The 17,721-nt window shown below is 49.0% G+C and overlaps 1 protein-coding gene across 1 annotated transcript in view; it reads left to right on the top strand.

Moving 5' to 3' along the window:
• Window positions 1–17,721, top strand: part of LOC135193198 (neuronal acetylcholine receptor subunit alpha-7-like) — a 106,591-nt gene that overhangs the window by 34,479 nt on the left and 54,391 nt on the right. The window contains exon 2 of the mRNA XM_064176742.1: window positions 1,767–1,906. Within this exon, the coding sequence (XP_064032812.1) occupies window positions 1,767–1,906 (140 nt within the window). The remainder of the gene's footprint in view (window positions 1–1,766; window positions 1,907–17,721) is intronic.

The following is a 17,721-nucleotide window of genomic DNA, read 5'->3' as shown; positions in this document are numbered from 1 at the left end:
ACACCCCTCTCCCCTCCCCCGATTCACCAGACCAACTCAGCTGGCTGGAGTGAAGGATGAAGATATTATTTACAGCATGACACAATTTACAAACATATACACACAATAGATACAGATATTTACAACTATACACAATTATATACAAGTTAAAAGTAATGCAGAGATTCAAAACGTCTCCTGAGCAGCCAGATTGCCCAGGAGGGCTCCCAACTAACTCACTTCCTTCTTCCCACCCCCTCCCTTATCTCAGAAGGGCTTATGTGCAGGGGTGAGTTGCAGAAAGGCGATAAGGAGTTATAAGGAAATTGTTACTTTGGGCTACACAGATTCAGGCAGAGGCAGTTAATGCAGCATCAGCAGAGACTGACTGACTTGCTTAGGTTTCTTGGTTTTATGTCCCTTGCAGAACCAATGAGTTATATAGACATCATTATTATTTTCTTTTCACAGCCAGTGATCTCATTTCTCTCATTAATGTATTCCAAGTAGCCTCAAACCAGCACACATGTGCAGAAAAGAGATATTTGCCACACCTGTGGGGCCTTTTTTGGGGGACTGGAATGGGCTGCCCAGGGAGGTGGTGGAGTCACCATCCCTGGGGGTGTTCAAGAGAAGACTGACTGAGGCACTTAGTGCCATGGTCTAGTTGACTGGATAGGCCTGGGTGCTAGGTTGGAGTGGATGATCTTGAAGGTCTCTTCCAACCTGGTTGATTCTATGATTCTCTGAAATTACAGACCTATTCACAGTATCACAGTATCACAGTATTACCAAGGTTGGAAGAGACCTCACAGATCATCAAGTCCAACCCTTTACCACACAGCTCAAGGCTAGACCATGGCACCAAGTGCCACGTCCAATCCTGCCCTGAACAGCTCCAGGGACGGCGACTCCACCACCTCCCCGGGCAGCCCGTTCCAGTGTCCAATGACTCTCTCAGGGAAGAACTTTCTCCTCACCTCGAGCTTAAATTTCCCCTGGTGCAGCCTGAGGCTGTGTCCTCTTGTTCTGGTGCTGGCCACCTGAGAGAAGAGAGCAACCTCCTCCTGGCCACAACCACCCCTCAGGTAGTTGTAGACAGCAATAAGGTCTCCCCTGAGCCTCCTCTTCTCCAGGCTAACCAATCCCAGCTTCCTCAGCCTCTCCTCATAGGGCTGTGCTCAAGGCCTCTCACCAGCCTCGTCGCCCTTCTCTGGACACACTCAAGCATCTCAGTGTCCTTCTTAAACTGGGGGGCCCAGAACTGAACACAGTACTCAAGGTGACGTCTAACCAGTGCAGAGCACAGGGGCAGAATGACCTCCCTGCTCCTGCTGGCCACACCATTCCTGATGCAGGCCAGGATGCCATTGGCTCTCTTGGCCACCTGGGCACACTGCTGGCTCATGTTCAGGCGGGTATCAATCAGTACCCCCAGATCTGTCCGGCTGCTCTCCAGCCACTCCGACCCCAGCCTGTATCTCTGCATGGGGTTGCTGTGGCCAAAGTGCAGCACCCTGCACTTGGAGCTATTGAACCCCATCCCATTGGACTCTGCCCATCTGTCCAGGTGGTCAAGGTCCCACTGCAGAGCCCTTCTGCCCTCCAACTCAGTCACATCTGCCCCCAGCTTAGTGTCATCTGCAAACTTGCTGATGACTGACTCCATGCCCTCATCCAGATCATCTATGAAGATGTTAAAGAGGATGGAGAACTTTTCAGCAAAGCAAAAGAGGTGAGCAGTGTGACCAGCCCTAATGACAGGTGCTTTCTTTCTTTCCCCCTAGTCTCTCAGCAGGGTGAAAGCCAGAGGCGTCTGTACCGAGAGCTGCTGAGAAACTACAATCGTCTCGAACGGCCAGTGGTAAATGACTCCCAGCCCCTGGTAGTCGAGCTCCAACTTTCTCTGCTACAGATAATAGATGTGGTAAGTTACTGGCAGTTCCCTTCTCTGCAGCACCCATTTGTAGTGAGTTGGAAACTCTCTCCCCCGCCCCCCCCAGCTGAAATTGAAATCAGACCGGCTCAGACAGCTTGGAAGTAAGATGAAGCTCTGTTTGCAGAAAGCTGAGTTTACAAGCATGTGTACACAATATATTTACATCTATTCGCAATTATATCCAATTGAGAAATAATACAGAAATCCAAACTTCCCCCTTGGACAAAGAAAAGAAGCCCAGAGGGGGGGCAATGTCATCCTCTCTCTCTCCCAGATAGAAAACCACCATCAAGGATCAGCTGTTGTCTGTTAGCCAAGGTTGGTAGAAGAGACTAGAGCACAGCAAAGGGGAAGTGAAGGAATCATAGAATCAAGCAGGTTGGAAGAGACCTCCAAGATCATCCAGTCCAACCTAGCACCCAGAATCCAGCACTCAGAAGCAAAGAGGGTGGAACTGTTTGTACTTCAGCTTTTTACCCCTCTCAGCAAACCAATGAGTGATAGAGACTTCATTATTTTCTTTTTACAACCAATGATCTAATTTCTATTAGAATACTCCAATGAGCCTTAAACAAGCACATCATTCCACATAACAAAACTGATCTTTCAGGCTATAATTTTCCTCTTAATTAGGCTAAGATGAAAGCAGACCACCTTTGGTTAAGTGTCCTACCTAAATGCTGTAGTACATGCTTTCATAGAATTGTCAGGGTTGGAAAGCAGCCCAAGGATCATCTAGTTCCAACACCCCTGCCATGGGCAGGAACACCACACACTAGATCAGGTTGCTCAGAGCCACATCCAACCTGGCTCTAAAAACTCCCAGGGATGGCGCTTTCACCGCCTCCCTGGGCAACCCGCTCCAGTGCCTCACCACCCTTATGGTGAAGAGCTTCCTCATAGCATCCAGTCTGAATCTACCCACTTATAGTTTTGCCCCATTCCCCCTATTTCTGTTGTCTTCCAATTTACCCCCATTTAGCCTTCTCCGATTTCCTTCCTAAGAGCAAAACATAATTTGCATTAAGCTGCTGACAAAAAGCTTTCACTTCTGGTGAGAAGAATGAAGCCAGGAATAGGGGCAATAGTCTAATGGCTGTGTAGGAGCACATAACCAATTTATATAATGCTGCCAGCATGCCATCTCAAATTGGAGTTTGACACTTTGGAGGTTTGAATATCCTCCTAAAAGCACAACCATCTCTGGTACAACATGGACTGCAAGAAGATTAATTATGTATTTTTTTCCACTTGTCTTAAACAAAAAAATTCAATAACTGTGGAACTGTGTGTTACTTTAAATGATTAATGATACATTCTTCTCAGGGCAATGCAGGGTGTGGTAGCTGAAGGCCACATGCAGGGTTCAAATATAGCACTTTTCCATCAGACATTATGATGAAATTGACATCTTCTCTCACTGTGTTTTTTATCATGCACTGCAGCCGAAGGCTAGGTGGGCAGAGGCCAATGAGATGAGATTGAACAAGGCCAAGTGAAGGGTTCTGCACTTTGACCACAACAACCCCAAGCAGTGCTACAGGCTGGGGACAGAGTAGGTGAGAGCAGCCAGGAAGAAAGGGACCTGGGGATACTGGTAGAGAGTAGCTGAAGATGAGCCAACAGTGTGCCCAGGTGGCCAAGAGAGCCAATGGCATCCTGGCCTGTATCAGGAACAGTGTGGCCAGTAGGACAAGGGAGGTTATTCTGCCCCTGTACTCAGCACTGGTCAGGCCACACCTTGAGTGCTGTGTCCAGTTCTGGGGCCCTCAAATCAAGAGAGATATTGATATACTAGAATGTGTCCACAGAAGGGCAACAAAGCTGGTGAGGGGCCTGGAACACAAACCCTATGAGGAGAGGCTGAGGGAGCTGGGGGTGTGCAGCCTGCAGAAGAGGAGGCTCAGGGGTGACCTCATTGCTCTCTACAACTACCTGAAGGGAGGCTGTAGCCAGGTGGGGGTTGGTCTCTTCTGCCAGGCAACCATCAATAGAACAAGGGGACACAGTCTCAAATTGTGCCAGGGGAGATCTAGGCTGGATGTTAGGAGGAAGCTGTTGCCAGAGAGAGTGATTGGCATTGAAATGGGCTGCCCAGGGAGGTGGTGGAGTTGCTGTCCCTGGAGGTGTTCAAGAGAAGCCTCTATGAGGCACTTAGTGCCATGGTCTAGTTGACTGGCTAGGGCTGGGTGCTAGGTTGGAGAGGATGATCTTGGAGGTCTCTTCCAACCTGGTTGATTCTATGATTCTAAGGTGCTGTCTGGAGGTGGGGTTAGAAACACCTAACACAGAGCAGAGAGGCAGAGCCCTTTATACTGGTTGCAACTTTTTTTTTTTTTTTTTTTTTTTTTTTTTTTTTTTAAACTGGAGAACTGACCTGTAGAAAATGTTAACATAATAATCCAAATCCCTTTTTCCAAGATAGAGGTGTTTCTTCAAGTTAAGCCATGCTATATGAGCAAGAAGTACTCCCAGCTGGCACGGAAGGTCAATGGCATTTTGGCCTGTATCAGGAATAGTGTGGCCAGCAGGACTGGGGATGTGATTTTAACCCTGTACTGCCACTGGTGAGGCTTCACCTTGAGCACTTTGTGCAGCTCTGAGCCCCTCAGAGCACCTCATTGAAAGAAGCACATTGAGGTGCTCAAACAGGTCCAGAGGAGAGTGGCGAGATTGGAGTGGGGGCTGGAGGGAAAGTCTGGTGAGGAGAGTCTGAGGGAGCTGAGGGTGTTCAGCCTGGAGAAGAGGAGACTTAGAGGGGACTTTGTCACTCTCTGCAACTACCTGAAGGGAAGCTGTAGTCAGGTGGGGGTCAGGCTCTTCTCCCAGGCAGCTGGTGACAGGACAAGAGGGCATGGTCTGAAGCTGTGCTAGGTGAGGTTTAGTTTGAATATTAGGAAGCACTTCCTCACGGGTAAGGTTGATTAGGCACTGGAGTGGACTGCTTGGGAAGGTGGTGGAGTCACCATCCCTGGAGGTGGTTAAGGCAAGATTGGACGTGGCACTTGGTGGCAGAGTTTACCTGATGTCATGGTGTTAGGTTCTAGGCTGGACTTGATGATCTCAGCGGTCTTCTCCAGCTTCTGTGATTCTGTGATATAGAGAGAGTTAATTTCACTTACATGGAAAAAATAAGCCAGAAGAATGATGCTGTCCAGTTTTGCTGTTAGCACAGCAAATATCTGAGCACATTAGTTCTTCATTCTTTGTTCTTCCTTTACATAGCCAGGATTAAGGGGTGGTTTCTAGTACCACTGTCATGGAAGTGATAGGTAATAGAGAGATATGCAAAACTTTGTGTGGTTACAAAGCAGTTTGACAGACACCTCAAATATTTAAACTTACTCAAGTTCTCACAGTCTTCCTGCAAATGCATAGTGCACCTAGGGCGCTCCTGTAGCCCCTCATTGTAGCCAGGTGGGGGGTGGCCTCTTCTCCCAGGTAACCAGCAATAGAACAAGGGGACACAGTCTCAAGTTGTGCTGGGGAAAGTATAGGCTGGATGTTAGGAGGAAGTTCTTCACAGAGAGAGTGATTGGCATTGGAATGGGCTGCCCAGGGAGGTGGTGGAGACACCGTCCCTGAAGGTCTTCAAGAAGAGACTGGATGAGGCACTTGGTGCCATGGTCTAGTTGACTGGCTAGGGCTGGGTGCTAAGTTGGCCTATATGATCTTGGAGGTCTCTTCCAACCTGGTTGATTCTATGATTCTATGATCCTTGGAGGGATAAGCAGCACCCTGAAAGTCTAGCCCTCCAGCATTGTGCCATACAAGTGGCAGTCTTCCCAGTTGTGGTGGTCCTGAAGGCAGACAGCAGCACCTAGGCAGGGTAAGCAGCCTTCTTTTTTGATGTGTTAGCAACTGCATTGAACTGGAAGAGACAGGATATTAGTACTCTCATCTGGAGTCACTTATTCATGGCAGGAGTGCATAGTCCTCTTAATGAATAGAAGAGCTCTTACAGATAATGTCAAGTAAAATCTTACAGCTAATGTCAAGTAAAATGCAGAAAGCAATTATGGGTTCTGTAGAAGTGTCTTAGCTCTAAATATCTTGCTCCAATCATTTTTCTAGTGGCATTTTCTTGCAGTCATTTGAAAGCTGGGCGGGGGGGAAAGGAGACCTTGAGCCTTGAGGCTGTGGCCGTGCATTTTCAAAGTCAGACAGTTAGGAGGGGTCATACCAAAACTTTCTTCAGTTGTATTTGATATTCCTGTGTAAAGCCATATATTATGTCAATATCCTTTAAAACAAATTTAATTGCAGTCTTTACATTAGATTGTTTGCAGTAGGAAAGAAGTAACTTTAATCTCCATCCTTTATTGGATGCAAGGAGAAACAGAGTGACCAATAATGAGCAGAATGAGGTACTTAATGCCTTCGTTGCTTCAGTCTTTAGGAGTAGAAGTAGTTATCACAGTATCACAGTATCACAGTATCACCAAGGTTGGAAGAGACCTCACAGATCATCAAGTCCAACCCTTTACCACCCAGCTCAAGGCTAGACCATGGCACCAAGTGCCACATCCAATCCTGCCTTGAACAGCTCCAGGGACGGCGACTCCACCACCTCCCCGGGCAGCCCATTCCAGTGTCCAATGACTCTCTCAGGGAAGAACTTTCTCCTCACCTCCAGCCTAAATCTCCCCTGGCGCAGCCTGAGGCTGTGTCCTCTTGTTCTGGTGCTGGCCACCTGAGAGAAGAGAGCAACCTCCTCCTGGCCACAACCACCCCTCAGGTAGTTGTAGACAGCAATAAGGTCTCCCCTGAGCCTCCTTTTCTCCAGGCTAACCAATCCCAGCTCCCTCAGCCTCTCCTCGTAGGGCTGTGCTCAAGGCCTCTCCCCAGCCTCATCGCCCTTCTCTGGACACGCTCAAGCATCTCAATGTCCCTCTTAAACTGGGGGGCCCAGAACTGAACACAGTACTCAAGGTGACGTCTAACCATTGTAGAGTACAGGGGCAGAATGACCTCCCTGCTCCTGCTGACCACACCATTCCTGATGCAGGCCAGGATGCCATTGGCTCTCTTGGCCACCTGGGCACACTGCTGGTTCATGTTCAGGCAGGTATCAATCAGCACCCCCAGATCCCTTTCTGTTTGGCTGCTCTCCAGCCACTCCGACCCCAGCCTGTATCTCTGCATGGGGTTGTTGTGGCCAGAGTGCAGCACCTGGAACTTGGAGCTATTGAATGCCATCCCCTTGGACTCTGCCCATCTGTCCAGGTGGTCAAGGTCCCACTGCAGAGCCCTTCTGCCCTCCAACCCAGTCACATCTGCTCCCAGCTTGGTGTCATCTGCAAACTTGCTGATGACTGACTCCATGCCCTCATCCAGATCATCTATGAAGATGTTAAAGAGGATGGGGCCCAGCACTGATCCCTGAGGCACACCACTAGTGACAGCTGCCAGCTGGATGTGGCACCATTCACCACCACTCTCTGGGCTCGGCCCTCCAGCCAGTTCCTAACCCAGCACAGAGTGTTGCCATCCAGCTTAGCCAGCAGTTTGCTGTGGGGGACAGTGTCAAAGGCCTTGCTGAAGTCCAGACAGACCACATCCACAGGCCTCCCCACAGCCACCAAGTGGGTCACCTGATCATAGAAGGAGATCAGGTTGGAGAGGCAGGATCTGCCCTTCCTAAACCCATGCTGGCTGGACCTGAGCCCTTGGCCATCCCTTAGGTGCGCTCTTATCACCCCCAAGATAACCTGCTCCATCAGTTTCCCTGGCACTGAGGTCAGGCTGATGGGTCTATAGTTCCCAGGTTCCTCCATCCGACCCTTCTTGTGGATGGGGACCACGTTGGCCACTTTCCAGTCTCCTGGGACCTCTCCAGTGAGCCAGGACTGCTGGAAAATGATGGAGAGTGGCTTGTTGTTTTTCTGCTACTCAGTTGCCTAAAGTGGAAGACAGAGATTGAGAAGTGAATGAAACACCAATAATCCAAGAGGAAATGGTTAGCAACCTGCTAAACCAATTGGACCCACACAAGTCTATGGGTCTGGATGGGACCTACTAAGAGAGATGGTGGAGGTGCTCGTGAAGCCACTATCCACCATTCATCAGCAGTTCCTGGGAACTACTAGTTGATAGGAGAAAAAGTGATGCTCACCAACAGGAAGGGCTGGAAGGAGCATCTGAGGAACTACAGATCTGCTGCTCTGACCTTGGTGCTGGGGGAGGTTATGAAGCAGAGTATCTCCAGTGCCATTACACACCACATACAGGACAACCAGCTGGTCATATCCAGTCAGCATGGGTTTATGAAAGGCTGGTGCTGCTTGACTAACTTGGTCTCCTTTTATGACCTGGTAACCCACTGGGTGGATGAATCATAGCATCATAGAACCATAGAATCAACCAGGTTGGAAGAGACCATCCACTCCAACCTAGCACCCAGCTCTAGCCAATCAACTAGACCATGGCACTAAGTGCCTCATCCAGGCTTTGCTTGAACACCTCCAGGGACAGCAACTCCACCACCTCCCTGGGCAGCCCATTCCAATGCCAATCACTCTCTCTGGCAACAACTTCCTCCTAACACCCAGCCTAGACCTCCCCCAGCACAACTTGAGACTGTATCCCCTTGTTCTGTTGCTGGTTGCCTGGCAGAAGAGACCAACCCCATCTGGCTACAGCCTCCCTTTAGGTAGCTGTGGACAACAATGAGGTCACTCCCAAGCCTCCCTTTCTCCAGGCTAAACACCCCCAACTCCCTCAGCCCCTCTTCACAGGGCTGTGCTCCAGGCCCCTCACCAGCTTTGTCACCCTTCTCTGGACATGTTCCAGCACCTCAACATCTCTCTTGAATTGAGATGCTCAGAACTGGACACAGGACTCAAGGTGTGGTCTGACCAGTGCTGAGTACAGGGGAAGAATAACCTCCCTTGTCCTACTGGCTACACTGTTCCTGATCCAGGACCGAATGTCATTGGCTCTCTTGGCCACCTGGGCACACTGCTGCCTCATCTTCAGCTACTCTTTACCAGTGCTCCGAGGTCCCTTTCCTCCTGGCTGCTCTCCAGCCACTCTGTCCCCAGTCTGTAGCACTGCTTGGGTTGTTGTAGCCAAAGTGTCGAACCCTGCACTTGGCCATGTTAAATCTCATCCCATTGGTCTCTGCCCAACCATCCAGCCTGTCAAGGTCCCTTTGTGAAGTCCCTCCTACCTTCCAGTAGATTGACACCTGCTCCTAGCTTGGTGTCATCTGCAAACATAATGATGAGGGATGGGTTTGGGACCTAGTCAACCCAGACTTTAGTAAAGAACTGTGACAGTGTGTCACACAGCACCTTCCTGCTAAAAATGGCTTCTTATGGCTGGACATTCTGCTAGATAGAAAAAGATTTGGATGGACAGGCCCAAAGAATGGTGGTGAATGTCCTGAATTCCTTCTTCGCCTCAGTTTTTAACAGTAAGGAGGGAGGAGTTCAGGGCAAGTGGCCTCTTGAAGTGGGGGATGGGGTCGGGGAGCAGTGTGTTGCCCTGGAAATTCATGAGGAATTAGTTCAGGATCTGCTGAGCCACCTGGAAACCCACAAGTCTATGGGACCAGATGGGATCCATCCCAGGGTGCTGAGAGAGCTGGCAGCTGAGCTGGCCAAGCTGCTCTCCATCATTTTCCAGCAGTCCTGGCTCACCGGAGAGGTCCCAGGAGACTGGAAACTGCCAGAGTGGTCCCCATCCACAAGAAGGGTCGGATGGAGGAACCTGGGAACTACAGACCTGTCAGCCTGACCTCAGTGCCAGGGAAACTGATGGAGCAGGTTATCTTGGGGGTGATAAGAGCACACCTAAGGGATGGCAAAGGGCTCAGGTCCAGCCAGCATGGGTTTAGGAAGGGCAGATCCTGCCTCTCCAACCTGATCTCCTTCTATGATCAGGTGACCCGCTTGGTCAGTTCTGGGCCCCCCAGTTTAGGAGGGACATTGAGATGCTTGAGCGTGTCCAGAGAAGGGCGACGAGGCTGGGGAGAGGCCTCGAGCAGAAGCCCTATGAGGAGAGGCTGAGGGAGCTGGGATTGTTTAGCCTGGAGAAGAGGAGGCTCAGGGGAGACCTTATTGCTGTCTACAACTACCTGAGGGGTGGTTGTGGCCAGGAGGAGGTTGCTCTCTTCTCTCAGGTGGCCAGCACCAGAACAAGAGGACACAGCCTCAGGCTGCACCAGGGGAGATTTAGGCTGGAGGTGAGGAGAAAGTTCTTCCCTGAGAGAGTCATTGGACACTGGAATGGGCTGCCCGGGGAGGTGGTGGAGTCGCCGTCCCTAGGACTGTTCAGGGCAGGATTGGACGTGGCACTTGGTGCCATGGTCTAGCCTTGAGCTGTGTGGTAAAGGGTTGGACTTGATGATCTGTGAGGTCTCTTCCAACCCTGATGATACTGTGATACTGTGATTACAAGTGGTGTTCCCCAGGGCTCAGTGATGGGACCAGTTCTCTTTCATATCTTTATCAATAAACTAGATGAAGAGATTGAATGCACCCTCAGTAAGTCTGCAGAGGATTCTAAGTTGGGTGGGAGTGTTGATATGTTTGAGGATAGAAAGGCTTTGCAGAGGAACCTGCATAGGATGTGTCAATGAACCAAGGCTGATGGTATCAAGTTCAACAAGGCCAAGTTCTGGGTACTGTATTGGGGATTACAACAACATCATGCAATGCTAAAGTCTAGGGAAGAATGACTGGAAAGCTGCCTGATGGAAAAGGACCTGGGGGCATTAACTGACTGCCCACTGAATATAAGCCAGCAGTGTGCTCAGATGTCCAAGAAGGCCAACATCATCCTGACCTGTATCAGAAATAGTGTGGCCAGCAGGGGTAGGGAAATGACTGTGCCTCTGTACATGCAACTGATGAAGCTGCACCTTGAATACTGTGCTCAGTTTTGGGCACCTTGTTGCAAGAAAGACATTGAGGTCCTGGACCTTATTGCTCTCTACAATTACCTGGTTGGATGTTGGTAACAAACTGGGTGATGTTTTGTTCTTCCAAGTAGCAAGTGACAGATAAGAGAAAATGGCCTCAAGTCACACTAGAGGAGATTTAAGTTGTACATCAGGAAATTTTCTTCACTGAAGGAGTTGGTAAGCCTGAGAGCAGGCTGCCCACAGAAGTGGTTGAATCATACCTGAAGGTGTTTAAAAGGTATGTGGATATGGGATGTGGTTTAGCAGTAGACTTCTTAGTGTTAGGCTGATGGTTGGGCTTGATGATCTTAAAGGTTTCTTCCAGTCTAAATGATTCTGACTTTACATCATTGTACATACAAGAAGTGAAGTTTTACTTCACTCTATCTCTGCACATGCTGCAGCTGTTAGAAGTTAATTGTGTCATGGCACTAATGACTTTGTCCTAGGCTTATGGTCTTTTTCAAACTGTACTCATGGTGCTGTTAAGAACATCTCAAAATCACCTGAGGTGTTTGTCTTGCATGATGTAAAAAGGTGCCTGTCTCCTCTGGAGGGGCCCACAACGTCCCTTGGCAGTGAAGTCACTACATGAAGTGCAATAACCACATGAAGTTCAATAAGTACAAGTTCAGGGTCCTGCATCTGGGGAGGAATAACAACAGGCACCAGTACAGGCTGGGGGCTGCCCTGCTGGAAAGCAGCTCCCTGCGCATGGCAGGAGGACTGGAACTAGGTGATCCCTGTGGTCCCTTCCAACCCTGACTGATTCCATGATTCTAGGCAGTAGTGTTCCTGGGTCCAATTTTGTTCAATATCTTAATAACCTGGATGAGTGCACCCTCAGCAAGTTCACTGATGATACAAAACCAGGGTTGTGGGGCTGACATCCCTCAGGTTGTGCTGCCATTCAATGAGATCTAAACAGGCTGAATGTTGCACAGAGGCAAACTTTAGGAAAGTCAATAAGGACAAGTGCAGGGTCTTGCATCTGGGGAGGAATAACAACAAGTACCAGTACAGGCTGAGGGCTGCCCTGCTGGAAAGACCTTGGAGTGTTGGTGGGCAGCAAGTTCTGCATGGGCCAGCAATGTGCCCTTGTGGCCAAGAGAGCCAATGGCATTCTGGGTGGTATCAGGAACAGTGTGTCCAGCAGGTCCGGGGAGCCTACAACTACCTGAAGGGACACTGTAGCCAGGTGGGGGGTGGCCTCTTCTCCCAGGCAACCAGCAACAAAACAAGGGGACACAGTCTCAAGTTGTGCCGGGGTAGGTGTAGGCTGGATGTTAGGGGGAAGTTCTTCACAGAGAGAGTGATTGGCATTGGAATGGGCTGCCCAGGGAGGTGGTGGAGTCACTGTCCCTTGAGATGTTCAAGAAAAGCCTGGATGAGGCACTTAGTGCCATGGTCTAGTTGACTGGCTAGGGCTGGGTGCTAGGTTGGAGTGGATGATCTTGGAGGTCTCTTCCAACCTGGTTGATTCTATGATTCTATGATTCTTCTGACCCTCTATTCTGCCCTGGTGAGACCACGTCAGGAATACTGTGTCTAGTGTTGGACTCCTCAGTTCAGGAGAGAGAGTGACCTTCTGGAGAGAGTCCAGCTCACCAAAGTACCACTGGGGGACTTGAGCATCTCTCTTACAGAGAGAGATTGAGAGCCCTGGGACTGTTTATTCTAGGGAAAAGAAGACTGAGAGGAGATCTGATCAATGAGCACAAATACCTGAGGCGTGGGTATAAAGTGCCTGGGGCCAATCTCTTTTGAGTGGTCAGCAGCAATAAGCCAAGGAGCAACAGCTACAAATTGGAACAGAGAAGGTTTCAGCTCAACATGAGGAGAAACTTCTTTCGAGTGAGGGTTCTAGAACCCTGGAGCAGGCTTCCCAGAGAGGTTGTGGAGTCTCCTTCTCTGGAGACTTTCCAAACTTGGCTGGATGCATTCCTGTGTGAACTACCCTAGAGAATCCTGCTTTGGCGAGGTCGGGGGTGGGGCTGGAGTGGATGATCTCTGGAGATCCCTTCCAACCGCTAAGGTTCTGTGATTCTGTGAAGTCTGTATAGCAGAAGGATCACTGACATCAAGAAACGGCTAAAGCACCAGCTTGAAAATCTGAAATGCTTCCATGAATCCTTAAATCAGGAAGTAATGCAAGAATATGCCAGTGCCAAACGGGTCATGAGCATGGGCACAGCCCATCAGCCTCCACAGCTGGCTGGAGAAACTGCAGTGTCTGCATACTTCAGCTACTGAAGATAATTCTCCTTTAAAATTAGAGTGGTGATTGCCACAGGCCACGAGGCAAACCATAGTTGCCTGCTAAACAACTATCTGTTCACTCAAATGGGAGGCCAGAGATAAACATACGCTGCCTCCTCAGCTGCTCTGCCTGGCACAAGACAAAAGAACTGGTACACATAGTCACTTCTTGCTCTAGGGAGGGAGCAGACAATATCAGTCTTGGCACTAGCAAAGCACAAAATTGTGTTGTTTTGTTTTTTTTTTCCACCCCTAAGACTTGTGTATCCAGAATGGTTCATTACCATAACAGAGCAGGGTTCTAAGCAAGGTCCTAGCCTGAGGGAACCTCATGAACCATGCTCCCTGGAAGTAAAAGATTACTTCATTCTCTCAGAAGTGTAGTGTCCCGAGGCACACAAAAGTGCTGTTGGACTCACTGGGATGCAAGTGTAGACTGCACTCAAGAGTACCTGGAACTTCATCTTATTTTTGTCTAAGATCCCAGCTGGTTGGTCAGGATACAGCAATTAAGAGAGGACACGTGGAATCGTTCACAGCAGAAGAGATTTTCACCTTGGCTCAGTGTGATAGGAGTTTGCTGGGCAGAAATCATCTGCCACCGTCAATGATGAAACCATGGTTTTCATTGCTTCCATTAGCATTTGCAAGGGACCTTATCTGAAGAGGTCTACATCCTTTGTGTGGAAGCACTGATGAAGGGATGTTGGGAAGAAATTTTTCCCCGTGAGGGTGGTGGGACATTCTAACAGCTTGCCCAGGGAGGTGGTGGAAGCCCCATCTCTGCAGGTTTTTAAGGCCAGGCTGGATGGGGCTCTGAGCAACCTGATGCTAGTGTGAAGTGTCCCTGCCCATGCTGCCATGGGTGTTGGAACTAGAAGATCCTTGAGGTCCCTTCCAGCACTGACAATTCTATGATTCCATGAAGTGTTTAAAAACAATAAAACCAATCTATTTTCTTCCTTTCTTTCTGCTAGTGATATTATTTACCATTATCTTTGAGACAGAGCATTAGTACCACTATATCAGCAACCACCCTGCACCTGCAAGTCCCAAGGAAAAGTTTACTTGATTAGCTTGCAAGGCTTCACATTTCCTCACACTGCAAATTTATATGCACCAGAAATACCCCCAAAGCAAACGACAGCAAAACCAAACCAAACCAGACAAAGAGCAAACAAGCCAAGAAATAAACAAAACCAGGAACAAACCACCCAGCCCCAAAGCCACGTAGTCAATGAGTGTAACTGCGTGAGACAGAAAATGATGGCCAGTCCAGAAACGTATCACACCTTTTTTAAGTTTTAAGCCCTACACATAAAGAGACTAATTTTAGGGAGAGTGCTGTGAGTCAATGAACTACAAAGTGGCTGCACAATGCTGCAGAGGTAATAGATGCCTCAAAACCCCCCACCAAAGGCAAAAGCACCTGTGAGGTTTTCAGTAATGACTATGTTGTTGGCATGCAGAGGCAGGACTCTGGCAATTACACTCACTAGCCTGGTGCAAGAAGGGGGGCCTCTGCAGCATTGGGGTTGGGTGGTTTATTCCTGGTTTCGTTTATTTCTTTGCTTGTGGTTATTCTTCCCCTGTACTCAGCACTGCTCAGGCCACACCTTGAGTGCTGTGTCCAGTTCTGGGCCCTTCAATTCAAGAGAGATGTTGAGGTGCTGGAACACGTCCAGAGAAGGGCAACAAAGCTGGTGAGGGGCCTGGAACACAAACCCTATGAGGAGAGGCTGAGGGAGCTGGGGGTGTGCAGCCTGGAGAAGACGAGGCTCAGGGGTGACCTCATTGCTGTCTACAACTACCTAAGGGGAGGCTGTAGCCAGGTGGGGGGTGGCCTCTTCTGCCAGGCAACCAGCAACAGAACAAGGGGTCAAGTTGTGCTGGGGGAGGTCTCGTCTGGATGTTAGGAGGAAGTTGTTGCCAGAGAGAGTGATTGGCATTAGAATGGGCTGCCCAGGGAGGTGGTGGAGTTGCTGACCTGGAGGTGTTCAAGCAAAGCCTGGATGAGGCACTTAGTGCCATGGTCTAGTTGACTGAATAGGGCTGGGTGCTAGGTTGGACTGGATGATCTTGAAGGTCTCTTCCAATCTGGTTGATTCTATGATTCTATGATTCTAGCTGTCAGCCTGTCCCCTGACAGTGCTTTCTTTTGCAGAGCCACCCCAACAGTTGGGCTCTTCAGCTCCCTGCATATGGCAAAACCCTATTGTACTTTACTCCTTCATGTTCACCCTTCCAGCTGCCACTGACCCAGAAAACCACTCCATCAGCTATCAGATTGCCCAAATATGTAATGCCATATGATTTGTTTTTTGTTGTTTGGGTTTATTTAGGAAGTGTTTCATAAGAAAACATTTTAATTCAGGCATATATTAACATCAGAGATCACAGGATCACAGGATATTAGTGGTTGGAAGGGTCCAACCCTCTGTCAGATCAGGACCACACAATCTAGCACAGACCACAGAGGAACACATCCAGACAGGCCTTGAAAGTCTCCAGAGAAAGAGACTCCACAACTTCTCTGGGGAGCCTGTTCCAGAGACACCTTCATCAATCTGTTCAGTTCAAGGTTATGTACTTCTCAATTATGAGGTTGTCCAAGCTGAGTCTCCAAGAGCTGATGTGTAATCAGCTCTTTACTGGAGAGTTCTCCAAGTGAGGATTTCCTGTCAGTAGACTATATGTGACAAGGTGAAAGTGGAAGACATTACCCAGTACAATTTGATGCAGTCCTTGAAGTGTCACTTTCTTCAGATAATTTCTGTCTTATCTGAAGGACACTGTCCTCATATCTGAGAAGTCATAGCCATCTGGTGAAGTCCCTGTGTTGTGGAGGCAGGAATTAATGTGTGGCCGAGTCGGGAATTTTATTAAAAAACAGTTATTTTATTTTCCCAAAAACCCACCCCCAAAACTATATATACAAAGATTAATTCAGTTTAATTAGCAGATTCAGTCACATGAGAATTACCTACAGGAATACCATCAATAATCTGACTATTTCGGAAGTCAGAAGTTGGAAAAGGCTTTAGCTATTAATTAATAGTGATTTCTTACTTAAGTTGAGCCAAAATAACTCATGATCAGGCTTCCTCGTGCGGTCTGTCTCTCTCTCGCTCCCTTCTCAGTGGCTGTAGGAGGATCGTTAAGAATCATTAAGCTCTTACAAAGATGTCAGTGGGGAAGCCGTTCCATTGAAGATCTCTCTTCATCCAAGGCGAGGGGACAGTGGGGGAGCTCTCAGGCAAGCACGAGCTTCCAAGCAGGGATAAAATCCAAGGCGGGAACCCCAAAGGCAGGAAGACCCCAATAGTTATAACCTTCGTTAGACAAAGGGCAGAGTTACCACACCTTAGGCGCGAAAGTGCACCGCCAATCCCAGCCTGGCTCCAGCGCGGTCACCACATGGGGCAGTCCTCGTGTGGGCAGGACCCCTTTGCTCACCCCCTCCACGACTACAGGGCAGGCGAGATGGGGAGGAAACCAGGCAGCTTTCCCTCTTCCCCCCGAAGTCCGGGCAGGAGAGGAATTTAGGGGTACAGGACTCCAGGACACTCTGCTGACTGGAAAGGGGAAACATAGCTCCTGTCTTCAAAAAGGGAAAAACAGGAAGATCTTGGAAACTACAGGCTGGTCAGTCTCACCTCTGTGCCTGTCAACATCGTGGAGCAGATACTTCTGAGGGCTTTGCTAAGGCATACAGAAAGCGGTGAAGAGATGGCTTCATCAAGGGTTAACCATGCCTGACAAACTTGTGGCTTTCTGTGATGGAGTTACAGGGCAAGGGCAACTGATGTCATCTACCTGGGCTTGTGTAAGGTGTTTTCACACTGTCCTGCATGACATCCTGGTCACCAGGATGGTGGGAAAAGCATGGACTTAAGGGCTGGACCACTCACTGGGTAAGGAATTGGCTGGATGGCCACACTCAGAGACTTCTGGCCAATGGCTCAGTGTCCAAGTGGAGACCAAAGACAAGTGGCATCCTTCAGGGATTGCTACTGGGACCAGTGCTGCTTAACATTGCTGTCAGCAATATGCACAGTGGCACTGTGCACCCTCAGCAAGCTTGTGCATGACACCAAGCTGTGCACTCAGGTTGACATGCTGGAGGGATGGGATCCCATTCAGAGGGACTTGGACAAGCTTGAGAAATAGGCCCAAGCTGGCACAGGGCAGGGGCACTGCAATTGCTTATGTTTCTAAAACCACCAATTACAGTAAAGCAGTTAAATTAAAGCTGTTTGGGATGGCCTTGAACCAGGTATCTCTTAATTTCCTGTGTTTGGAAGGTTATTTTAAGACTGTGGTTGCTGAATTTAGCTCCTGAGAAGCAGTGACTTCAGATCCTCAGAAAAAAAACTTGCCTCCCATTTTCTATCCCTGAGCTCACCTGGGTTTTGGAACGTTCCTACACCCCCTTACTATTCTGTGCTGTCATAGGGGCATGCAAACACAGAAGGAAAAGGCAGAGGCAGCTTTGCAGATAGCATGAGTGTGAGTCTGATGAGTACTCAGGGTTGGCCTATTTGGGACCTTGCTATGCCCTCTTCCCACTGCTTTTCTTGTGATCTGAAGTGCTGAAACAAAAACACCAAACAAACAAACCAATGAATATCAAATA

The sequence above is a fragment of the Pogoniulus pusillus genome, chromosome Z, assembly GCF_015220805.1.
Source record: "Pogoniulus pusillus isolate bPogPus1 chromosome Z, bPogPus1.pri, whole genome shotgun sequence".
NCBI lineage: Eukaryota > Metazoa > Chordata > Aves > Piciformes > Lybiidae > Pogoniulus > Pogoniulus pusillus.
The sequence above is the reverse complement of the archived record's forward strand: the minus strand, read 5'-3'. Positions and strand labels throughout refer to the sequence as shown.